Here is a 25,805-nt window from a genome sequence, read left to right on the forward strand (position 1 = left end):
AGACCACATCGTCAGCAGCGAATACAGTATACTAAATTGCAAGAAGTACAAGTAAATCGCTGTTTCACCTGGAAGGGGTGTTTGGGGCCCTGGACAGGGGAAGGGGGGAGGTATAAGGGAATGTGTTGCATCTCCTGCGCTTGCACGGAAAGGTGCCGGGCGAAGGGGAAGGGGTGTTGGGGGTGATAGAGGAGTGGACTAGGGTGTCACAGAGGGAGCGGTCCCTACGGAATGCTGAAACGGGAGGTGAGGGGAAGATGCGTTTGGTGGTGGGATCACGCTGGAGGTGGCGAAAATGGCGGAGGATGATCCGTTGAATGTGGAGGCTGGTGGGGTGATAGGTGAAGACAAGGGGAACTCTTTTGTGGTTCCGGGAGGGAGGGGCAGGGGTGAAGGCATAAGTGCAGGAGATAGAACGGACACGGTCAAGAGCCGTGTCAACCACTGTAGAGGGGAATCCTCGGTTGAGGAAAAAGGAAGACATGTCAGAAGCACTGGTATGGAAGGTGGCATCGTCAGAGCAGATGCGGCAGAGATAGAGAAACTGAGAGAATGGAATAGAGTCCTTACAGGAGGCAGGGTGGGAGCAAGTGTAGTCCAGGTATGTGTGGGAGTCAGTGGGCTTGTAGTGAATGTTTGTTAATAAACTATCCCCAGAGATGGAGATGTTGAGGAAGGGAAGGGAAGAGTTGGAGATGGATCATGTGAAGGTGAGGGAAGGGTGGAAATTGGAAGCAAAGTGAATGAAATTATCTAGTTCAGGATGAGAGCAGGAAATGGCACCAATACAGTCTTCAATGTGCCGGAAAAAGAGGTGAGGGAGGGGACCTGAGTAGGACTGGAACAAAGAGTGTTCCACATATCCCACGAAAAGGCAGGCATAGCTAGGACCCATGTGGGTTCCCATAGTAACACCTTTGATTTGGAGGAAGTGAGTTGAGTCAAAGGAGAAGTTGTTCAACGTGAGAACAAGTTCAGCCAGGCGGAGGAGGGTGGTGGTGGATGGGGACTGGTTGGGCCTCTGTTCAAGGAAGAAACGGAGCGCCCTCAGGCCATCCTGGTGGGGGATGGAGGTGTAGAGGGATTGGATGTCCATAGTGAAAAGGAGGCAGTTGGGGCAAGGAAACTAGAAACTATTAAAGTGGCGGAGGGTGTCGGAAGAGTCACGGATGTAGGTGGGAAGAGACTGGACAAGGGGAGAAAAAATAGAGCCGAGAAAGGAAGAGATAAGTTCCGTGAGGCAAGAACAGGCTGAAACGATGGGTCTACCAGGGCAGTCCTGTTTGCGGATCTTGGGAAGGAGGTAGAAGCAGGCTGTGCGGGGTTGGGGAACTATGAGGTTGGCGGCCGTGGAGGGAAAATCTCCAGAGGAGATGAGGTCAGTGACAGTCTTGGAAATGGTGGCTTGGTGTTCGGTGGTGGGGTCATGGTCCAGGCGGAGGTAGGAGGAGGTGTCGGAGAGTTGGCGTTCAGCTTCCGCTAGGTAGAGGTCGGTTCGCCAAACAACAACAGCACCACCCTTGTCCGCGGGTTTAATGACAATGTCGGGGTTCGATCTGAGAGAATGGAGTGCTACAGGTTCAGAGGGAGGTAGGTTGGAGTGAGTGAGGGGAGCAGAGAAATGGAGACGGCCGATGTCACGCCGGCAGTTTGCAATGAAAAGATCTAGAGAGGGTAAGAGGTCAGAGGGAAGGGTCCAGGTGGAACGAGAATTCTGAAAGTGGGAGAAAGGATCAGACGTGTGGGGGGAAGACTCCTGGCCAAAGAAGTGGGCACGGAGACGAAGGCGGCGGAAAAAGAGCTCAGCATCGTGCCGAGCTCGAAATTCATTGAGGTGGGGGCGTAAGGGGATGAAGCTCAGGCCTTTGCTAAGGACTGATCGTTTGGGGTCAGAGAGGGGAAGGTCAGAGGGGATAGTGAAAACGCCACAGGGGGTGAGATTGGGAGAAGGGATGGGGTCAGAGGAAAGTGAAGAGGAAGAAGGTTCCGGAGAGGCGTTGGTGTCCAAAAGTTGTTGAAGCTTGCAATCCTTGACACCTGAAAGGAAGAAAAAAAGTTTTTGTTAAAGCGCCGGATGAGGCGAAGGATGAAATGGAACTGCGGACTGTCGTACAAAGTATCAATGTTTGAACATTCAAGCAGGAACCAGTGGAAAGAGCTGGAAAAGCAATCTTTGGCGTAGAAATTTGATCACGCCCGTAAACGGAGGTGGGGTGTGCGCTGCATGCGCTTATTCACGTGGTTGCAGCTCACACTTCTGCCTTGGAAGCTCAGACAGCTACCAGCTTGGCTCATGGGCCAGTGTTGACATAGTGTCACAGCACTACTGCACTTTCCTTCTGAGCCACAGTCCCAGGAGAATGGTCTTGGCTCCATGGGGGAGTTATCTGCTGTCCTCTCTCAAAATGACAGCATGCCTGCTCTCCTGTCATCCACTCCACCAATACCCTTGTCAGTGCAACAGTCTGCTGGACCACACTGCCCCAGTCCACATCAAGATGTTGCAGTCTGCAGCCAGGCCCTCAAGGCACAGAGCTGTGCAAGGTCATCCACCATGGATATCTGAAGTGTTCTCAATGGAAGCTCAGTAACCCACCTCCCCAAGCTGTAGCCAATGGGGCTACACTTCATAGCAGCACTAGGATAGGTAAACAAACACAGATGACAGCACTAAGGGGTTGCACAGGGGTTATTCTTAATTATTCCTGTTAAATATTATACACAGACAGAATTGAGTTGTTGGATACATTTTCTTAGTTTTGGATTTGGTGTTGGTATTAATATTTGTAGTGAAGTGAGGGCAAGACGAGTAATATGGACTAAAGGAAGGCAATCAGATGGTGGTAGTAAGAATGGTGGTAAGGATTATGGGAATATTGGTGTATTGAGGATGGGAGAGGTGGTCCATGTGAAGCACTCTAGGATGAGCTGCTCCCTATGTGCTCTGACTGCTAGGAGCACTGGTGTTCGATGTTGCTCTTACGCTTCCTCTTCTTCGTGCTGCTCTTTGTCCCCCTTCTCCTCCTGCTGCACTTCTTGTTGCCCATGTGGTGGTAAGGGCTGGTCCCTCATTATGGCAAAGTTAAACAACAGATGATGATGGATACACAGTCAGGGCTGTACTGCAAAGCTCTTCTTGAACGGTCCAGGCAGTGGAAGTATTGATTGAGCAATTCCCTTTGAGATATCTGCGCTCCTCCAATTCTGGCCTCTTGAGCATCCCCGAATTTAATCACTCCACCACTGGCTGCCGTGCCTTCAGCTGCCAAGGCCCTAAGCTCTAGAATTCCCTCTCTAAACCACGCCGCTTCTCTACTTCTCTTTTCTCCTTTTAAGACACTCCTTAAAACCTACCTCTTTGATCAAGCTATTGGCCATCTGCCCATATATTTTCTTATGTGGCTCGGTGCCAAATTTTGTTTGATAATGCTCCTGTGAAGCACCTTGGGACATTTTATTACATTAAAGGCGCTATTACAGGTTGTTGTTGCTCGACAATGTTTTTGGTGGTGGCATTTTACACCTGTAAAACAGGTGCAAGTCAATCAAATTTCTATGCCTTTGTTTCCTGTGCAGCAAATATGTGAACAGGGGACAACTTGTACTGCACAGATGGCTGCTTAAACAATTAAAGAGAAAAATCCAAATTGTGAAATGATTCATTGTGGGATCATTTCAGCTTGCTACAAAGGGACAACTGAAATTTTAATAGTTGACTCATCTATAAGTTAGTCTATATGCTTTTAACATTTAGGAATGATTATTTCTAAAGTAAACAGGCCACATTTTTATTTGCTCAGGTGGCAGTTTTGGTGACTATGCATGTGTCTAAAATATATATAATTCCCCAAATTAATCCTTCTTGTGACGAAATCAATGCAAACTGTATTATTTTTAAAAGTGCTACTGTCAGTCTCCTGCCTTAATCCTTCAATTGAGCCCAAAAAAATAAGCACGAATGCAATTTAAAAGTTGCAGCCTAAGAGTTATTTACATATGGTACATCAGTAACTTAGTGCTGGTTAATTTGATAGATCATTATTTGCAACTGGCAAAGTCCTGTGTTCTTGAAAGCATAGAAAAATGACAAATCAATGTCACGCTACTTGTCATTCTCTCCCCGCTTGAATTATGGCCCTGTACCCAGTATGCATTAAAATATGTGTTCACTGATCTCCTTATAATCTACCAAGCTGGGGAGCATTCATGCCATGCCTAATACAAACACAGTCACTCAAGAGAAAGACTCAATTATTAATGTATAACTAGCCAAACAAAACCTGAGCTTTGTATTTCACAGCTATCCTGAAACACAGGTTGAAATTGATTGTAGCAAAACAGATTTCAGCTTTTAGTTATACAGTCAAACAAGTTAACTTGTTAAATGTAACACCCATGTGTGTGTCTGAATGGGTGTATATGTACTTGTGTATCTGCTTGATTATCTGTATGATTATCTGTATGAGTGATTTTCTGTGTATATGTGTCTGTATTTATGCATCTTTGTATCTATGTCTATATCTATGTCTTTTTATGTGTCTGTGAGCATTTGTTTGTTTCTGCAGGCTTCTGTCCCTCTGTGCATGTACACACTTCTGTGCCTGTACATTTTACTGTTTGTTTATATCTGCAGTTTGCTATGCATGTCTATGACTTGTGTTTATACTTCATGCCTATTCCTGTGCTTGTCTCTATCTGTTCCATGTATCAGTATATATATCAGTGTGTCTGCATTAGCGTGGCTTTACTCACCATATTGATCCACAGCACGTTGCATTCTCACCCTCTCCACTGGCAGCATTGTCTGCGTTATCAGATTCCGTTTCACCAATAGGCAAATTTGCTGTTGCAAGAGGTCAAAAATAAAAATAAATTCCTAATTTACTTCATTTTCCATTTGTCACATATTTTCCTGTTAATATAGCTTTTCTTGAAAATTATTAAAGACAAAAATGAAAACCAATGTTGACTATGATTGCAAACCTAATAAATTGGCAACATTCTCAATGGGGAATAATATAAACCCTTCACAATCAAACAAGTAATAAAATTAGCTGAAAAAGATAAATGCAACATTACAACTGAAGTAGCAATTGTAGTAACATACCAAAATTGTCTTGGGGTAAAATGAATCTATCAAAAACTATTGTTGATTGTTTTTAATCCCTTGAACATTTAATTCTTGTTATTGCTTCAGAAATGTATAATTTCCACCTACAAAAAATGTTTATGTACTCAAAAATTGTTATTTGTTACAGATGAATTGTTTTGTCGAATATCAACTGAATTAACTATAGAATGTGAATAGCCTTTTTAAGATTTTGCAGTATTCACCTAAAGTTAACTAGAGATAAATTCAGTGATCCCCAGCGGGAAGCCATATTCAAAGGGAGTGGGAGTCGGAGATGCGACTACAACACCATAACACCCTTTCTCCAAGCCATACACCCTTCGAGCGCAGCTCCCTGCTGGCAGCATGTGATTGTTGAATTTACCATTCAAGAGCAATTTTATAAATTTTTTAAGTAATGGCTGGAAAATCACGCAGTCCTCTGAGCCTAAGTTTCTGAGTTGCGTTCCCTACACAAAACTCTGCAGCTACTTTTAAGTAGGGGAAACAGCATAGTGGTTAGCACTGTTGCCTCACAGCGCCAGGGACCCGGGTTCAAATCCGGCCTCGGGTGACTGTCTGTGTGGAGTTTGCACATTCTCCCCGTGTTTGCGTGGGTTTCCTCCGGGTGCTCCGGTTTCCTTCCACAGTCCAAAGATGTGCGGGTTAGGTTGATTGGCTATGATAAATTGACCCTTAGTGTTAGGGGGATTAAATACGTGGGGTTACGGGGATAGGGTGGGATATGTGTCGGTGCAGGCTTGATGGGCCGAAATGGCCTCTATCTGCACTGTGGGGTTTCTGTGATTCTGTGATAATGTTAGATGTGATATATTTCCTTCATTTAATACACTGGGTTCTCCTGGTGACTGTGGCACAAAGGTTAAGCTCAAGTTCTGTTCAACTTATAACAATATATAAATGCAAGTTGTTGTTGATGAGAGATCTGTTTGTTGGACATCAGTTAATCATTCTCCACCTCATGGATGGAATGTGCTTAATACTTTGGAAAAGTGATGGATGTTGATCTCCTGTCTGGAAACTGTATACTAGAGCCCAGCCAGAGGCACAATGCCACTTTACTGAACAGACCTGCCATTGTTGGGTAGGCAAACCAGATTTCTCCTTAAAGAATATTCACTAATTTGGTATCTCTAGGCCTGAATTTTTACCCCACTGATCATATTAATAAGATTTCCAGATGCCAGAATGTTTTCTTCAGCTATCTTTTCTCACTAAGTGAGAAGCAGGTTGTTCATTGAATTAAGTATTGGCCAATGACTAACATTCAGGGATTGGAACTGGAGATCAGGACAATCAGTGTTGTCATAAAAAAGGAGTAATTGCTGAAAGAGGCAAAGGTAATGGAGATACTGGATGAATTAAGGTGATAATGTGGGAAACCATGTGAAGTGTCCCAAGAGATTACACTAGCAAACAGATGCCAGGCACTGTCCAACATTGCAGAAGGATGAAAAGTTCCAGAAGTCAGCATAGTTAGAAAGCCAGAAGTACAGCCTAAACAAAGAAGTTTGAAGGTCACAGAAAGATTGTAGTCGCAGACGATTCTTTGCTTAAATGGATAGCCATGTATGTCATCAGAACAATACCTTCAGGAGGGATAGCTGTCTACTAGAACTAGAGAAGTACAAACTGAGGAAAGTGTAGAAGGGATGGTGAAGGGAACAGCTAGAGACCAAGTGGTAGTAGTCCATATAGGGGTAAATGACTTAGGGAGAAATAAATTAGGGCCTTAAATGCTATGTATATATGAAAATTAGCTTAAAACTCAAAGATAGAGGATACAAAGTAACTTTTTTTTGGTATTCTTCCAGTATTTGGGAAAAGAGGAGAGTTCACCAAAAAGTTGAGGTGGTAAACAAGTGACTGGCAGCATGGTGTGACTACAACAATTCTACCTTAAATAAATAACCGGGAATCCTTCCAGAATAATACGAGCTGGTACAGGAGAGATTGGCTTAAACCGAGTAAGAACAAAGAGACTTGCAAGGAACTGCCTCAGAAGGCTGTCCAAGCGGGGGAAGAGCAGAATCGAAATGTGGTAGTGATAGGGGACTCTATAATTCGGGAGAAAGCGTCCTCTGCAGCCAAGAACGAGAATCCCAAAGGGTGTGTTGCCTACCCATGCCAAGATAAGGAATGTCTCACGGTGACTGGAGAGGAAAGGGAAAGCGAGGGGGTAAATCAAGTTGTCATGTTCATGTCCATGTTGGAACAAACGACATAGGTAGGAACAGGGAGGAGGTCCTGTTGAAAGAGTTTCAGGAGTTAAGCTCTAAATTAAAAAGCAGGACCTCGAGGGTAATAATCTCTGGATTATTGTCTGAGCCATGTGCAAATTGGCATAGGAGCGGACAGATCAGGAGAATTAACACGTGGCTAAAGGACTGGTGTGGGAAAGAGGGGTTCCTTTTCATGGGACACTGGCACCAGTTCTGGGACAGGAAGGAGCTGTACCAATGGGACGGGCTTCATCTGATGGGACCCGTGTCCTAGCGGAAAGGGTAAATAGGAAGGTGGCAAAGGTTATAAACTAGTAAGAAGGGGGGGAGGGATCTACAAGAAATGTAAGCAGCCTAAATATAAACAAAACAGGAAAAGTGAGCATCGAAAAAAATAAAGTAAGGGAGGACATTGAGGGCAAGGGAGCAAATAGAGTTATAGGCCAGGGGGGCTAAATTCGGTTGATTTGCGCCTCCCGTTGGCGCCCTAAGAGGGGCACAAATCAACTAGCGCCTGGGCGCAGCGCCGCTAACACCTCCCGTGAAATTCAGCGGGACGTTAGCGGCGGCGCTGTTTGCACCGCCGGCGATGATGTCAGCGCCGTGCACAGCGCCCCGCTCACGCCCCGGCTGTAATATTGGGTGGCGCCGCCGACTTACCACCGGACGCTACATCCGCCAGGGTCAGGGGGGCCTACCTGCGGTCGGGGCGGCGCTAGTTAAAGGGGAGGTGGTGGGCGGCCATTTTTGTTGCTGGCTGCCTGCCAGCACCTGTCTCCGTTGCTGTCCCCGGCCCCTGAGAAGTCCCCCCCCGCGGGGTGCCAGCTGCTCTCCATGAGCCCAGCACTCCTCTTGAGTGCCGGGCTCGTTTGCCGGCACTCCCGATCCTGGGTGGCCCAGCTGGGCGCCGGAACGCGCTGCGCCAGGCCACTCCCCTTTAATAAGGGGAAGAAGGCCTGCAGTACCACGGCGATATTGGCTCGCAGCGCCCCAAGAGGGCCGCAGGGCGCTTCCAGTAGAGCCTCTCCTCCCTCTCGGGGCACTACCTGGGAAAATTGGCCGCAGGGGCGCTAACTTTTTCAGGGGGCTAAAATTAGTGCTCCGGCAAAGGTAACACCAAAAGGGGCGCTACCCAATTTTTACCCCCAGGAGTCTAAAAAGATGATTAAACATAAAGTGAGAGGAAATCCTATTAAAAATGAGTTAACCTGTCTAAACAGCAAAGCACACAGTGTCCGTAATAAAACAGGGGAGCTGGAGGCAATCATGCGTTGGGAGGAACCAGACATAGTAGGGATTACTGAGACATGGCTACAAAATAATCAGGACTGGGAATTAAACATTGCAGGGTGTAACATATTTAGAAAAGATAGGGAGGGAAAAAGGGGAGGTGGAGTAGCTGTATTTATTAGGGATAACATAATGGCGGTAGAAAAAAGGGACATAGATATCAGGAAGACAAAAATAGAATCCATATGGACAGAGATAAAAGATAATAAAAGATCAATCACACTAATAGGCATAGTCTAAAGACCACCTAATAGTGGAAGGGAGGTGGAGGAAGAAATATACAGACAAATTAGAGAAATGAGTAAAAAACATAGAATAATAATCATGGGGGATTTCAACTACGCTGATATTAATTGGACAGAAGAGATAGGTAAAGGGGATAAGGGAATGGAATTCCTTTAACATCTACAGGACTCCTTTCTAAACAAATATGTAAAAAGCCCAACAAGGGAGGATTCGCTATTGGATCTAGTTATGGGGAATGAGCCAGAGCAGATAAGAGAAGTAAAAGTGGGGGAACATATAGGCAATAGTGACCATAATATAATACGCTTTAAGATGATAATAGAGAAGGATATAAGTACGACAAAAACCAAGTTAATAGATTGGAGAAAAGCTGATTTTGAGGGGCTGAGAATAGAACTTGGGAAGATAAAATGGGCAACAATATTGGCAAACAACGATGTAGAACAACAATGGGAAACATTTAAAACGGTGTTCAACAGAGTGCCGGAACAATATATTCCGCTAAAAGGAAAGAACAAACTAAACACTAATGAGACTCCATGAATGAATAAAGACATAAGTGAACAATTGCGGGTAAGAAAAGAGGCATACATTAAGTACATAGACAGCAGAGGAGTGCATGATAAGAGAGAATACGAAGGGATTAGGAAAGAAGTCAAAAAAACAATTTGGAAGGCAAAGAGGAACTATGACATTAAATTATCAAGGAACACAAAAACAACATAGTAAAATATTTTACAGGCACATTAATTAAAAAAGGAAGGTTGGGATGGGAATAGACAGGACAATACTACAGGTAATGATAGGCAGATGACAGAAATATTAAATCATTATTTCGCTTCGGTATTTACCAGGGAGATAGAACAGGTGGACATGACGTTGGATGATGAGATGAGTAATGAGATAAGTACATTTAAAATAAAAAAGGGGATATATTAAATAAACTAATCAAACTCAAAGAGGATAAAACCCCTGGTCCAGATGGATTGCATCCACGCATTTTAAAAGAATCTAGAGAAGAGATAGCAGAGGCATTACTACACATATTTAATAATTCGTTAAAAAAAGACATCGTGCCAGTGGACTGGCAGATAGCTAACGTAATACCTATATTTAAGAAGGGGAATAGAACATGTCCAGGGAAGTACAGACCAGTCAGCTTAACATCGGCGGTAGGAAAAATAATGGAATCTCTACTAAGGAAGAGAACAGAGGAACATCTAGAAACGAAAAGTATAATAACGAATAGTCAGCATGGATTTCAAAAGGGAAAATCTTGCTTGACCAACCTTATTGAATTTTTTTAAGAGTTAACAGAGAGTAGACAATGGTAGAGAGTAGCTAAAGTAAACATTGGTCCCTTAGAGGATGAGACTGGGGAATTAATAATGAGGAACAGGGAAATGGCAGAGACTTTGAACAAATATTTTGCATCAGTCTTCACGGGTGGCTGCAGAGATAGTGGATGCATTGGTTGCAATCTACCAAAATTCCCTGGATTCTGGAGAGGTCCCAGCGGATTGGAAAACCACAAATATAACGCCGCTATTTAAGAAGGGAGGGAGACAGAAAGCAGGAAACTATAGACTAGTTAGCCTAATATCTGTCATTGGGAAAATGCTAGAGTCCATTATTAAGGAAGCAGTAGCAGGACATTTAGAAAATCATAATACAGTCAAGCAGAGTCACCATGGTTTTATAAAAGGGAAATCATGTTAGACAAATTTGCTGGAGTTCTTTGAGGATGTAACGAGCAGGGTGGATAAAGGGGAACCAGTGGATGTGGTGTACAGAAAACTTTGTGATATCCGGCACCGACGGGACCGAGCTGTTGCCGTCCCATCAAAACTGCCGGACAAACAAGCGCTAATGTTGAAACATACGGAGCTTTTCAGCTCCGTGTGAATCAACAAACCCTACAGCTTCTAAACAGTCGGCCGTACCTTGCAAGCGTCTCTGTAGCTTAGCAACAGTTTCAGCGAGACCTTGCAGAGGCTGACTGGTGAAAAAAAAGCAACGAAAAGAAAAAATACTTAACGAAACGGCTCCTGATTTTTGCCGGTGGATCGAGCATTCCGGACAGTTAACCAAAGTTTCCTGTATTTGGATTTCCAGAAGGCATTCGATAAGGTGCCACATAAAAGGTTACTGCACAAGATAAGAACTCATGGGGTTGGGGGTCATTTATTAGCATGGATAGAGGGTTGGCTAACTAACAGAAAACAGACAGTCGGGATAAATGGGTCATTTTCCGGTTGGCAAACAGTAACTAGTGGGGTACCACAGGGATCAGTGCTGGGGCCTCAACTATTTACAATCTATATTAATGACTTGGATGAAGGGACCGAGTGTAATGTAGCCAAATTTTCTGATGATACAAAGATAGGTGGGAAAGCAAGTTGTGAAGAGGACACAAAGAATCTGCAAAGGGATATAGACAGGCTAAGTGAGTGGGCAAACATTTGGCAGATGGAGTACAATGTGGGAAAGTGTGAGGTTATCCACTTTAGTAAAAAGAAAAAAGAAAATTATTATTTAAATAGAGAGAGATTAAAAATGCTGCAGGACAGAGGGACCTGGGGGTCCTTGTGCATGAAACACAAAAAGTTAGCATGCAGGTACAGCAAGTAATCAGGAAGACAAATGGAATGTTGGCCTTTATTGCAAGGGGGTTGGAGTATAAAAGCAGGGAAGTCCTGCTACAACTGTACAGGGTATTGGTGAGACTACACCTGGAGTACTGCGTACAGTTTTGGTCTCCTTATTTAAGGAGGGATATACTTGCATTGGAGGCAATTCAGAGGTTCACGAGGTTGATTCCTGTGATGAAGGGGTTAACTTATGAAGAAAGGTTGAGCAGGTTGGGCCTATACTCATTGGAGTTTAGAAGAATGAGGTGTGATCTTATTGAAACATATAAGATACTGAGGGGGTTCAACAAGATGTTCCCCTCATGGGGGAATCTAGAACTAGGGGGCATAGTTTCAGAATAAGGGATTGCCCATTTAAAACTAGATGAGGAGGAATTTCTTCTCTCAGAGGGTCATAAATCTGTGGAATTCTCTGCCCCAGAGAGCTGTGGAGGCTAGGTCATTGAATACATTTAAGGTGGAGATAGACAGATTTTTGAACAATAAGGGAGTGATGGGTTATGGGTAGCGGGCAGGGAAATGGAGCTGAGCCCGAGATCAGGTCAGCCATGATCTCATTAAATGGCGGAGCAGGCTCAAGGGGCCAAATGGCCTACTCCTGCTCCTATTTCTTATGTTCTTATGTTTTTATGGTAATGCAGATGTAATTTATCTAGTTTTTCAAAAGGCCTACGATAAGGTACCCCATAATAGACAAATGAATAAGGTCAGAGAATGGGGAGTCAGAGGACAAGTAGCAGAATGGATTGCTAGCTGGCTTCAAGACAGAAAGCAGAGAGTGGGAGTAAAGGGTAGCTATTCACAGTGGCAGAAGGTGGATAGTGGTGTCCCACAAGGATCAGTGCTGGGACCACTGTTCACAATTAACATTAACGATTGAGACTTTTGAATCAAAAACACAATTACTAAATTTGCGGATGGTACCAAATTTTGGGGGGGGGGGGGGATAGTCAATACGGAGGAGAACTGCAACAAATTGCAGGAGGACATTAATAAACTTGCAGAATTGGCAAATAATTGGCAAATGAAGTTCAACACAGATACATGTGAGGTATTACATTTTGGTAAGAAGAATAGGGAGGTCACTTATCACTTGGAGGATGCGAGTCTCGGTGGGGTAGAGGAACAAAGGGATCTCAGAGTACAAATACACAAATCACTAAAAGTTGCGACACAGGTTAGCAAGGCCATAAAAACAGCAAACCAAGCACCAGGGTTTATTTCGAGAGGGATAGAATTGAAAAGTAGGGAAGTTATGCTAAATCTATATCGAACCTTGTTTAGACCACACTTAGGAGTACTGCGTACAGTTCTGGTCGCCATATTATAAAAAGGATATAGAGGCACAGGAGAGGGTGCAGAGAAGATTTACAAGGATGATACCAGAAATGTGAAGGTATACAGATCAGGAAAGGATAGAAACATAGAAGATAGGATCAGGAGTACGCCATTCAGCCCCTCAAGCCTGTTCTGCCATTTAATGAGATCATGGCTGAACATCCAAATTCAGTACCCTGTCCCTGCTTTCTCCCCATATCTCTTGATCCCTTTAGCCTTAAGAAATATATCTAACTCCTTCTTGAATATATTTAATGAATTGGCCTCAACTGCCTTCTGTGGTAGAGAATTCCACAGGTTCACCACTCTCTGGGTGAAGAAATTCCTCAATCATCTCTGTCCTAAATGGCTTACCCCTTATCCTTAGACTGTGACTCCTGGTTCTGGACTCCCCCGCCATCAGGAACATTCTTCCTGCATCTAGTCTGTCTGGTCCTGTTAGAATTTTATAAATTTCAATGCAATCCCCTCTCATTTTTCTAAACTCTAGCGAATACAAGCCTAATCGAATCAATCTCTCTTCATACGTCATTCCTGCCATCCCAGGTATCAGTCTGGTGAATCTTCGCTGCACTCCCTCCATGGCAAGAACATCCTTCCTCAGATAAGGCGACCAATACTGCACACAATACTCAAGATGTGGTCTCACCAAGGCCCTGTACAACTGCAGCAAGACATCCTTGCTCCTGTACTCGAATCCTCTCACTATGAAGGCCAACATACCATTTGCCTTAACCACATGCTGCACCTGCATGCTTACCTTCAGCGACTGGTGCACAAGGACACCCAGGTCTCGTTGCACTTCCCCTTTTCCCAATCTACTGCCGTTCAGATAATAATCTGCCTTCCTGTTTTTGCCACCAAAGTGGATAACCTCGCATTTATCCACATTATACTGCATCTGCCATGCATTTGCCCAATCACCCAACCTGTCCAAATCATACTGGATGAACAGGCTGGGTCTCTTTTTTCTTGAAAAAAGGCTGAGGGGTGACCTAATAATAAAATTATGAAAGGTTTTGATAGAGTGGATACAGAGAGAATGTTTCCACTTGTGGGGAAGAGCATAACTAGAGGCCATCAATATAAAATAGTCACCAAGAAATCCAATAGGGAATTCAGAATAAACTTCTTTACCCAAAGAGTAGTGAGAATGTGGAACTCGCTACCACAGGGAGTGGTTGAAATGAATAGTATAGATGCATTTAAGGGGAGGCTGGACAAGCTTATGAGGGAGAAGGGAATAGAGGGTTATGCTGATAGATTTAGATGAGGAAAGACGGGAGGAGGCTCGTGTGGAGCATAAACACTGGCATGGACTGGTTGGGCCGAATGGCCTGTTTCTGTGCCATATATCCTGTGTAATTCTATGTAACATTGAGACAGCAATAGAAAATCACTTAAACTAGACCGATATAGGGAAGCCAGGGAGGAAAGAAAGGTGCTAACAAGATAAATAGTAGGGTGGAAGGCATTCGACAGGTACTTATGGACACATAAACCTGAGAGAGCCAAGTGAATTAGAAATCAAGAATAGGCAGACATAGGGAAATATAAGAGGGAAATCTATAACAAAAGATGTATACATAAATGCTAGAAGCATAAGAAATAAGATGCCAGAACTAGAGGCTATTGTGGTAATATGGAGCTATGATGTGGTGGGAATATCAGAAACATGGTTTAATCCAGAAATTAATATAATATTCAGCTATATAGTGTTTAGAAAAGACAGAATGGACAAAAAAGGAGGTTGTCTAGCCCTGTATGACAGGGACACCAGGGAGGTAAAAGAAGTAGATTCTGTGGGAGGTAAAAAAAACTACAACATTAACCACTCTGGGTAGATGTCACTAATCCTAAAAAAAAATCCAAGCTAATGCTGGGAATATGCTATAGAGGACCAGGTCAGTATAAGAAGGAGGACAATTTTCTCTAAGATAGGAAAAGCATATGCGTACAGGAAAGTTATTTTGATGGGAGACTTCAATCAACCTAATGTAAACTGGGAAAACCCAAGCTGTTTAGAGTCAGAGTTGGTGGATGCAGTGCCTGACTGCTTCTGACCCAGTCAAGGAATCTACGAGACGCAATGGCCATCTTGATGTGGTATTCATAAATGACCCAGAAAAGGTACAGGAAGTTGAACTTGTAGTGCCCCAAGGGAGTGACCATAGAATAATAAAGTTTAACATGATTTGGGAGTCAGAAATACTAAACACGAAGAGACAGGTTTTTAATTTTAAAAGGGCTAAATTCAATCAAATGAGGAAACAACTAAAACAAAAAGATTGGGGAAGTTATTCAACAGCACTTCAGCAGAAGTTAGGTGGAACACCTTTAAGGAATAATGCTGAGGATAAATACATCCCCAAAATCAATAAGCTCAGACGAAAAAAGTGTGACCTATATGGATCAGCAAACAAATTAAAAGTGAGATAAAGAAGCAAAATGGCATATATAAATCCTGCACATAGAAAGGAAACGAGGCTTACTGGAAACAATACAAGAGATTGTAAAGGCACATTAAAAAGCTAATCAGACAGGTAGAGAGAACAGTATCGCAATAGCAAGAGGGCAGTCAGAGAAGAGGTGTAAACCATAATAGATGCAAATGGCCTTGAATATGAGGATAAGCACAAAATAGTAAATGTTCTGGCTGACTAATTCCTCCAAGTATTCAAAAGGCAGACATGAGCAAAATATCCTTTCCAAACAGATATCCCAAGTAAATTTTTTTTTTATAAATACAATGGCCATTCATGCTCAAAATAAATAAATCCCCAGGATTAGATGGTATTTAACCCAGAGTACTGAAACAAGACTAGGAAAGAGATTTGTGAAGCACTGACAATCATTATGTGGGAGTCACTGGACACTGGGGAGACACCAGAAGATCGGAAACAGGCTAATGTGTCCTTATTCAAAAACGGTCACAAAACAGCCACTGGGATTTACCGACCCATTAGTCTCACCCTTTCAATATAAGATAATGGAATGAATCATCAGGAGTAAACACAAAGATCATATGTACAATAATGGTGGTGGGGAAAAGGCCTGTAAAGTAGAGAAATACACCTTATTGGAGCTAACAATGAGAGGTTCTTTAATCTGTTGTGGCTGCTCTATCAGACATGAGGCTACATCTGCAGCTATTACAGACCAAACAGTGTTGTTGTGGCCTTGTAGGGCTGGAGGAGGTTACAGGGATAGGGAGGAGTGAGGCCATGAAGGGATTTATAAACACGAGGGTAAGAATGTTAAATTGGAGGCGTTAGGCTACTGGCAGCCAATGTTGGTCAGCAAGGACAGAGATGATAGCCAAGGGGGAGTTGCTGCCGGTGAGGCAAGCGATCCAATATTGCCTGACAGATTGCTGGAAGCAAGGTCATGACCATATCAGTGGTGCAAAAGTGCACATTTCTGGTTGCAACCCCTCCAGCTGACATCTGGCAGAAAAATATAACATTTGTGGAGTTTATAAGGGTTGTGAAATGTTCAATGTATGATCTTGAGATGACTCTCACATTTTGCTGCAGGTGGTTCTTGTTAAGGTCAATTTCCATACCTCTTTCTAGAGTAAAAATTGGTCAGTGATGCAATCACAACACGCGCCCGAACCGGGTGGTCTGAGGCTGGCCCAAAGTTGGGCCTCAGGCCTCATTAATATTAATCTGGTCAGTTATTGCTGCTTGTCGCGCCTCCACAGGTAGCTCACCCATTTGAAGAAATTAATATTGGATCGCTTGCCTCACCGGCAGCAACTCCCCCTTGGCTATCATCTCTGTCTTTGCTGACCTACATTGGCTGCCAGTAGCCTAACGCCTCCAATTTAACATTCTTACCCCCGTGTTTAAATTCCTTCATGGCCTCACTCCTCCCTATCCCTGTAACCTCCTCCAGCCCTACAACCACCCCTGAACCCTTCATTCCTCTGAAGATGGGATTTTGTGCATTCTCCCTTCTTTCACCCAATGCCCTGGAACTCACTGCCTAAACCCCTCTGCCTCTCCACCTCACTCACCTACTTAAAGATCCTCTTTAAAACCCATCTCTTTGACCAAGCTTTTGGTCAGCCCTCCTAATACCTCCTTCTGGATGTCCATTTGGCTGGGCGTTTATTTATTTCTGATTATGCCCTCATGAAGCGCCTAGAGGCATTTTTCTAAATTAAAAGCGCAATATAAACCCAAGTTGTTATTCTCGCTGCTGTTATCATCTTTTAACATGCTAATGAGCAAACTACACAGGGAAGAGATGTGTTTGTGGGTATCTTTCAGTGTGAGAGATCACAAATTATACCAACATGTAAGCATTTTCTGAACATCTGGTTTGAAGCGTAGCTGCTGTCATGACCAAAGGCTATGCTTGGTTTGTATAAGTCCTTTCACTTTGACTGTATAAACTTTAGGAAGCCTACATAACTAAGTCATGTGTAATGAATTTCTTTTATAACAACAGTGAGGATCTCTTTAATTCATCCACGTAATTCAAAAAGTTACTGGGGAATTTTCATCTATTATGAGCAAAATCATATGCAAAATGTGTGCAAATCCATACATGTACAAAGTTGCTATTTTCCCCCCAGGCACAGCACAGTTCACTATACAAATGTAGAATTTATTAACATAGGTATTGTGTGCATTAAACATAGGTGAATAATTGCACAAGCACATAGTTTTCCCCATGTATCTAAATTGGAAAATGTGTTTTCTGGGCTAAACCACCTTATACCTTGATGATTTGTTTGTGTTCCAAAGAGGACTGGAGTTTTATATACTTTGCTCCCTTTACTGCTAATTTTAAGAGTAATTCTCCACTCCTTCAGTTGGTGCTTCCTTGTCATAGAGTCGTTGAAATTGGTAATTGATCATGTTGTTCATATCTATTGCAATTTTTTCCCAAGTAATGTGCAACAAATAGCCTGGCTGCAGCAAGGAAGATTACAATATAAAACAAAAAGAACTGAAACAACCAGGACAAAATGTCTATGCCAAAATATTGACTGGGATGCGATAAAGAGTTATATCGGTTCACAGAGCCATCTCTACATACATCAAAATCACCTGCTACTTGGTAGATTTTCCAGTTTTTGGTATCAATCACTGATTCTAATAGGCAGTCATGTGAGATGAAGGGAACAATAAGTGTAGGCATGAAGGATGTGATGTGAGCTGTCAGGTAAGAAGAATGTGAAAGGAGATAGGCATGAATCAGTAGTCAATTGGGAACAAAAGGATATGTAGTAAGGACATCAGAGTCTGATTATACTGGGATCAGCTGCTCCTTTTTATTAATCGGGCTACAACAGCTTGGCATGCACATAACACCTGGGTGAGGAGAGGTCTTAGGTGCAAGTGCATTTAATCCACAGCTGGATGAAACTTTTTTTTAACAATCTGAAGGGCGAACATGTTCTTTTTCATATTTTATTGTACTTGAATAGCATTTGTGTTCTAAAGTTTTCTGTTTGAGCACAATTAGAATCAAAGATTGTGCATAATTGTCACCATATACATGTATGTTTTACATCTGAAAATGGAAGGAAAATAGCTTTTATACGTTTGTGCATGAGATGAAAATTTGCCCCACTAAGTCATCACACTCAAGAGTAGTTAAAAAGCCTGTTGAGAGACAAAAGCACACCATTCAGTTAAAGCACTAAACCTGATGTAGAGATAAATGTACAATGAAAAACAGCAGATCTTAGTAATTTGTTTCTCAATGTAAAAATATATAAATACTTTATCACAATATTTAACTTTGATTTTTTTTTTACCAATTCCAGTTTTATTTTACAGTTTCAATGTCTTTCAGTATAGAACTACTGAACACGTCTACTGAATTGCACATTCCACCAAAGTATAGTCAAATAACAATCTTTTTTTCATAATCTGGGCCATTCAACCAAAACAGCCTCTTTTCTCCAGTAAAAACCCCAATGTTTGTGTTATGAAACACTGCAAATAACATATAGAAAATCATGCAATGGAGAGAAACCAACAATTACAAAAGAAGCAGAAGCCACACAAAGCATGTACAAATCCAAGACAAAAGCAAACAAAAATTACCATGTGTTTCAGATGATTGGCTAAACCATGCAAACCTTCCTTTCTTCTTTGCCATTAATTCGGCCAGTGTTACCCCTTCATATTAAATGCATGCAATTCCAGGCATTTAAACATCAGATGGCAGCAGCAACATAGCAAAGATTAGAAACAGCAATTGGCAAAATGAGGTAACATATAACTCTAATGTAACAGAAACAATGCTAGAAACAAAACAAAAGATGAGACATTGACTGCAAAGCTACTGATAGCCAAATCACAAGTTAGCCAGAATAATAGTCAGAATTAGTCAATTGTTTTGTGTTATCGTGTGATGTGCATAATGTTCCCAATCCCATATATTGTCAATTTCAATTATTACCTCTGAAATTAATGATACAATGTGATCCAAAATTTATTCATTTAAAATTATATTTTATATTTAATTGAAAACAATCTATGTTATATGAAGCTCTTGCCTCTGGTCTAATAATGTCTTCTCTGTATTTTCTCCTACACTGTGAAACTGCAAAGCATCAAAGAATTAATAGTACTGTAGGGAGCTGAAAGTAGATGTCGACACATCAAAGTGTGTCTTTTTTAGAGTTAATTCATCAATTCCCTCCAAAGTCCTTCTGTTTCTTTAGAATGTGGTGTTCATGTTCATTTTAAGTAAGTAGCAGTGTTAATGCTGCTTGATTATTTATGTTCATAATAAAGCTTGCAAATTACGACTGATTGTGGTGAGTGATGCGGTATTTGTAAACTAAGTAACTTTTGTAGCTGTTCCACTTTGTTATATTTCTCTACAAAATACATCATAACATTTGTTAACCAATTTCCTACAAAGAATTTTTCAGAAATTGAAATATATATATTAAAGTGCTCACATGATTAAACTGCAATTGTATCTGTGTAAAAAACATACTATAATACATGCAATGAAAGTTACTTTGATGGTAAAGGTGTTGCATAACTGCAAGTGATTTCATTCAAAGGACTGGTTAACAAGTTTTGAATCTGCCTCAGATATACTTTGGGTACTGCAGTACTGGTCACTCCCATAAGTCATCCAAGCATCCTATGTTCAGGAGTGTATTTATACTGTCCAATATCTACTTATACGATAGCATGACCTGGATGTAATAATAAGATTCCTTTGTGTGCTGAATTGGATAAGGCATCTTTCGCATGTGCCTTCATTTACGCTTCTTAGAATTTTTAAGCAGGTGAACTGAAAAGCACTGTAGTCAGACAAGGCCAGGAAGGAATTGATAAGCTGCTTATTTTACAGACAGCAAATGAACATTTGGGCACTGTAGAGGCAGTCTGACAAGTAAAATAGGGCAGAGAGGCCTTCCACCAAAACTCCACCCTAAAATATTTGCTGCCATGATTTCCCCCATAACCCTGCTTTGGTCTTGTGCTGCCCACTGGAAGTCCATGCCCCACCACAGGTAGATGAAGGAGGAGATCATGGCTAAGCAATCTCTGTGATTTCCCTTTGTCTCTATTCACTTACCACCCCTGAAAATCATCACCACTATAAAAGATATGTACATGTACAGCCCTGCATCAAGAGGCTAAACTTCACCAGGCAGGCTGTCGCTGACCTATGTACCCTTCCACAATAGGATCTCCTGCCATGCTTTGCCAGTCACCACCACCCTTAATTTCATTGCCTCAGGCTTCTTCTAGGCTGCTAGAGGGAATATCATCCACATCTCCTAGTCTGCACTGCACAGCTACATCAGGCAGGTCAACAATGCCCATTTGCCAGGGACAGCCAATACATCATCTTTTCTATTGATGCCAACACTCAAAATGAGGGTGTAGGGGTTACGGGGATCGGGTGGGATATGTGTCGGTGCAGGCTCGATGGGCCGAAATGGCCTCTATCTGCACTGTGGGGTTTCTGTGATTTCTGTGATGAGAAATAGGAGCAGGAGTAGGCCATATGGCCACTCAAGCCTGCTCCGCCATTCAATAAGATCATGGCTGATCATCCACCTCAACTCCACTTTCCCGCCCGATCGCCATATCCCTTGATTCCACTAGAGTCCAAAAATCTATCTATCTCAGCCTTGAATATACTCAGGCTCAGCATCCACAGCCCTCTGAGGCAGAGAATTCCAAAGATTCACAACCCTCTGAGTAAAGAAATGCCTCCTCATCTCGGTCTTAAATGGCCTACCCCATACCCTGAAACTATGCCCCCTAGTTCTAGACACTCCAGCCAGGGGAAACAACCTCTCAGCATCTACCCTGTCAATCCCCTTCAGAATCTTGTATGTTTCAATGAGATCACCTCTCATTCATCTAAACTCCAGAGAGTATAGGCCCATTCTACACAATGTCTCATCATAGGACAGCCCTCTCATCCCAGGAATCAATCTAGTGAACCTTTGTTGAACCGCCTCCATGGCAAGTACATCCTTTTTTTAGGTAAGGAGACCAAAGCTGTGCACAGTACTCCAGTTGTGGTCTCACCAAGGCCTTGTACAATTGTAGCAAGACTTCTTTACTCTTATACTCCAACCCCCTTGTAATAAAGGCCAATACGCCATTTGCCTTCCTTATTGCTTGCTGTAACTGCGAGGACACCCAAATCTCTCTCAACACCAACATTTGAAAGTTTCTCACCATTGAGAAAAGATTCAGTTTTTCTATTCTTCCTACCAAAGTGAATAACCTCACATTTCCCTACATTATACTCTATCTGCCACCTTACTGCCTATTCACTTAGTCTATCTATATTCCTTTGCAGACTCTTTGGGCTGGATTTTCATTGAGGAGTCAGGTAGGAGGCGGGACTACAACTTTCGGGGTTGTAGTCCCGTCTCCATCGAGTTCTAGCCAACCCATGCGATTTTGACTTGATTGACCTTGTTGAGCCCGCTCAGCGGGCTCAGCAGGCCACTTAAGGGCCACCCGGCAACAGGTGACATCACAGATTGATATTTCATCTGTCAAGACCTTTTGACAGATGAAATATCAGCGTTTCACAGCTGTTTGAAGCTGTCAAACACTGACAATCTGTACTCCAAGTTAATTCCTTCCTGTCAGGATGATTTAGAGATCTCCCCGGAACAGAAAGCTGAATGCTGGAACTTTTGACAGATCGCGGCCATTCTGCTTTCTGTGCCGGTGAGATGAGGGACTCCCGAGACCTGAGGGAAGGAAGGCTGTAAAGGTAAGTAAAACTTCTTTAAACACACCAAACACACTTACCTCTGCACTCATGCACCCATCACTCACCTGAACACCGGACATCTCGACCCCTCCAAGCCCTTCATCCCGACGGCCCACCTCGCTAACTTGGCGTGGTTTGGAGCCGTCGGGAATCCCACATTTCAACAATGAAAATAGGGATTAGGCTAAAAACTGCCTGTTAACTACCTGTTGACAGGCAGTTAATTGGCACTAATCCCCTTCCCGCCTCGGGGAGGCGGGTCCCAGTGCGGGTCGGGTACCCGCCTCCTTTGTAACTGACATGGAGGCGGGTTGGGGGCGGGATGGGTTCGTACCCCCCCCCGATTTCGGGATTTTAACCCCACACGCCTCCAATCCTGCCTCCACGGCCCAATGAAAATCCTGCCCTTTGTGTTCTCCTCACAGCTTACTGTCCCACCTAGCTTTATATCATCAGCAAACTTGGATACATTACACTCGGTCCCTTCATCTAGGTCATTAATATAGATTGTAAATAACAAAGGCCCCAGCACTGATCCTTGCAGCACCCCACTAGTTACAACCTGCCAACCTGAAAAGACCCGTTTATCCCTACTCTCTGTTTTCTATCCGTTAACCAATCGTTTATCCATGCTACTATATTACCCACAACTCCATGAGCCTTTATCTTGTATAATAACCTTTTATGTGGCACCTTATCGAATGCCTTTTGGAAATCCAAATATATTACATCCACTGGTTCCCCTTTATCTACCCTGCTAGTTACATCCTCATAAAACTCTAATAAATTTGTCAAACACAATTTACCTTTCATAAAACTATGTTGACTCTGCTGAATCATGTTATGATTTTCTAAGTGCCCTGATACCACTTCCTTAACAATGGATTCCAGCATTTTCCCGATGACTGATGTCAGGCTAACTGGCCTGTAGTTCCCTGTTTTCTCTCTCCCTCCTTTCTTGAATAGCGGTATTACATTTGCTACCTTCCAATCTGCTGGGACCATTCTAGAATCTAGGGAATTTTGGAAGATCAAAACCAATGCATCCACTATTTCTGCAGCCACCTCTTTTAGAACCCTAGGATGTAGGCCGTCAGGTCCAGGGGATTTGGTGGCTTTTAGTCCCATTAGTTTCTCTAGTACTTTTTCTCTACTTATATTAATTACATTAAGTGTTTCACCCTCATTAGATAGACCCTTGGTTCCCCACCACTTTTGATATGCCTTTTGTGTCTTCTACTGTGAAGACAGATACAAAATATTTGTTTAATGTTTCTTCCACTTCTTTACTCCCCATAATAATTTCTCTTGTCTCAGCCTCTAAGGGACCAACGTTTACTTTTGCTACTCTATTCCTTTTTACATACTTGTAGACGCTCTTACAATCTGTTTTTATATTTCTTGCTAGTTTTCTTTCATATTTTATTTTTTCCCTTTTTATCAATTTTTTGGTCATCCTTTGCTGGTTTCTGAAACTCTCCCAATCCTCAGGCTTACTACTATTCTTCGCAACATTATAAGCTTCTTCTTTCAATCCTGCTATCCTTAACTTCTTTCGTTAGCTACGGATGCATCACTTTTCCCGTGGAGTTTTTGTTTCTCAATGGAATGCATTTTTGCTGAGATTATGAAATATTTCTTTAAATGCTAGCCACTGCTTATCTTCTGCCATACCTTATAATCTATTTTTCCAATCTACCTGAGCCAACTCGCCCCTCACACCTATTTAATTGGCTTTATTTAAGTCTAAGACCCTAGTTTCGGACTTCGGCAAGTCACTCTCAAACTTAATGTGAAATTCTATCATATTATGATCACTCTGCCCCAGATGATCCTTTACTATGAGATTGCTAATTAACCCTGTCTCATTACACAATACAAGATCTAAAATAGCCTGTTCCCTGGTTGGTTCCATGACATATTGTTCCAGGAAACTGTCCCAAATGCATTCCATGAACTCGTCCTCCAGACTACGTTAGCCAATTTGATTTGTCCAGTCTATATGAAGATTAAAGTCCCCCACGATTATTGCATTACCTTTGTTACAAGCTCCTACTATTTCCTGATTAATATTCTGTCTAATGGTATAGCTACTGTTAAGGGGCCTATATACTACTCCCACCAGTGTTTTCTGCCCCTTGTTATTCTTTATCTCCACCCATACTGATTCTACTTCCTGATCTTCCGAACCGAGATCCTTTCTCTCTATTGTCCTTATGTCATCCTTTATTATCAGGGCTACGCCCCCTCCTTTTCCATTCTGCCTGTCTTCTTGAAATGTCAAGTACCCTGGAACATTTAGGGGGGAAAATTTGGTTGGTTAGCGCCTCCCGTTAGCGCCTCCGGGGGGCGCTAACGGGGCATTAGGAACTTAGCACCTGAGTGCGGCAATTTTAGCGCCGCGCGCGAAATTGACCAGTTGTTTAGTGGCAGCGCTAAACACTTCCGCCACGATCTTCTGCGCCCACAGGTCGTGACGTCAGTTGAGCATGCAACGGCCCAGACCGGATATTGCATCGCGCCCCCTGCCTTAGTGCCTGCCGCTAGGAGCGACAGGTAGAGGGGATCATTTTCAAATCAGGAAGGGGCTGGGGGAGTGCTATTTAAAAGCTCTTTCCCTGGGCCTATCCATTAGTGCTTCCAACACAATTGCTTTAGAGGTCTCTCCAGGCCGAAATTCAAGGCTGCAATGAGTAAGGTGTGGCTGGCCAGCAAGATGGCCCCTCCCCTTTAAGAATTGGACGGCGCCAGTCTGTCTGGCTTCCATGGTACCTGACATCGCCTGAGCTTCGGTAGCATTCTGAGGTAGCGCCTCACTCCCCGACGTTTGCGCCTTGAGAGGTGTGTAGCGCTCAAATCAACTCCAGGGGCGATAGAGGCGAATTTTGCAGTCGGAGACGATAATTAGCGCAGGGCGCTAAACTTTGCGCCCGGCCGCTATTAGCGCTCCAAAATGGGCGATACCCATTTTTTCCCTCTTAGTTCCCAACCTTGGTCACCTTGCAACCACATCTCTGTAATGGCTATCAGATCATACCCATTTATCTCTATTTGTGTCACAAGTTTGTCTATCTCGTTACAAATGCTTTGTGCATTTAAATTTTTTACCATTATTCCCTGCTTTGACCTTATTCTCTGCTGTACTGCTACCGTTAAACTCTCTGTCCCTTCCTGTCACACTCCACTTATTTTTACTCAAATCGCTACATTGCTCTATTGCCTTTACCTTTCTCTTTAGATTTCTAAATTTTCCCTCACCTGACCCCTCCTCCCCCAGCTTTTTTAGTTTAAAACCCTATCTACAGCCCTAGTTATTCAATTCGCCAGGACGCTGGTCCCAGCCCGGTTTAAGTGGAGCCCATCCCGACGGAACAGCTCCCTCTTTCCCCAGTACTTATGCCAGTGCCCCATGAATTGAAACCACTGCTTCCCACATCACTCTTTGAGCCACGCATTTAACTCTGTGATCTGCTTGCCCCTATGCCAATTTGCGCGTGGCTCAGGAAGTAATCCAGGAGATTATTACGCTTGAGGTTCTGCTTATTAATTTAGCCCCTAGTTCCTCAAACTCCCTCAGCAAAACCTCATTCTCAGTTCTACCTATGCCATTGGTTCCGACATGGACCACGACAACTGGATCCTTCCGCTCCCACTCCAAGTTCTTCTCCAGCCACGAGGAGATATCCTTAA

The 25,805-nt window shown here is 43.0% G+C and overlaps 1 protein-coding gene across 4 annotated transcripts in view; it reads right to left on the reverse strand.

Moving 5' to 3' along the window:
• Positions 1-25,805, reverse strand: part of cacna1db (calcium channel, voltage-dependent, L type, alpha 1D subunit, b) — a 792,002-nt gene that overhangs the window by 319,727 nt on the left and 446,470 nt on the right. For 3 of the 4 annotated variants that reach the window (XM_086001658.1, XM_086001657.1, XM_086001659.1), the window contains one exon: positions 4,753-4,843. In XM_086001658.1, coding sequence (XP_085857784.1) covers positions 4,753-4,843 — 91 coding nt within the window. Of the gene's footprint in view, positions 1-4,752; positions 4,844-18,946; positions 19,022-25,805 lie in introns of all 4 variants that reach the window. The other variant, XM_086001660.1, reaches the window with a different exon arrangement.

The sequence above is a fragment of the Somniosus microcephalus genome, chromosome 11, assembly GCF_052327205.1.
Source record: "Somniosus microcephalus isolate GS21.2 chromosome 11, FLI_Smic_1.0, whole genome shotgun sequence".
Lineage (NCBI taxonomy): Eukaryota > Metazoa > Chordata > Chondrichthyes > Squaliformes > Somniosidae > Somniosus > Somniosus microcephalus.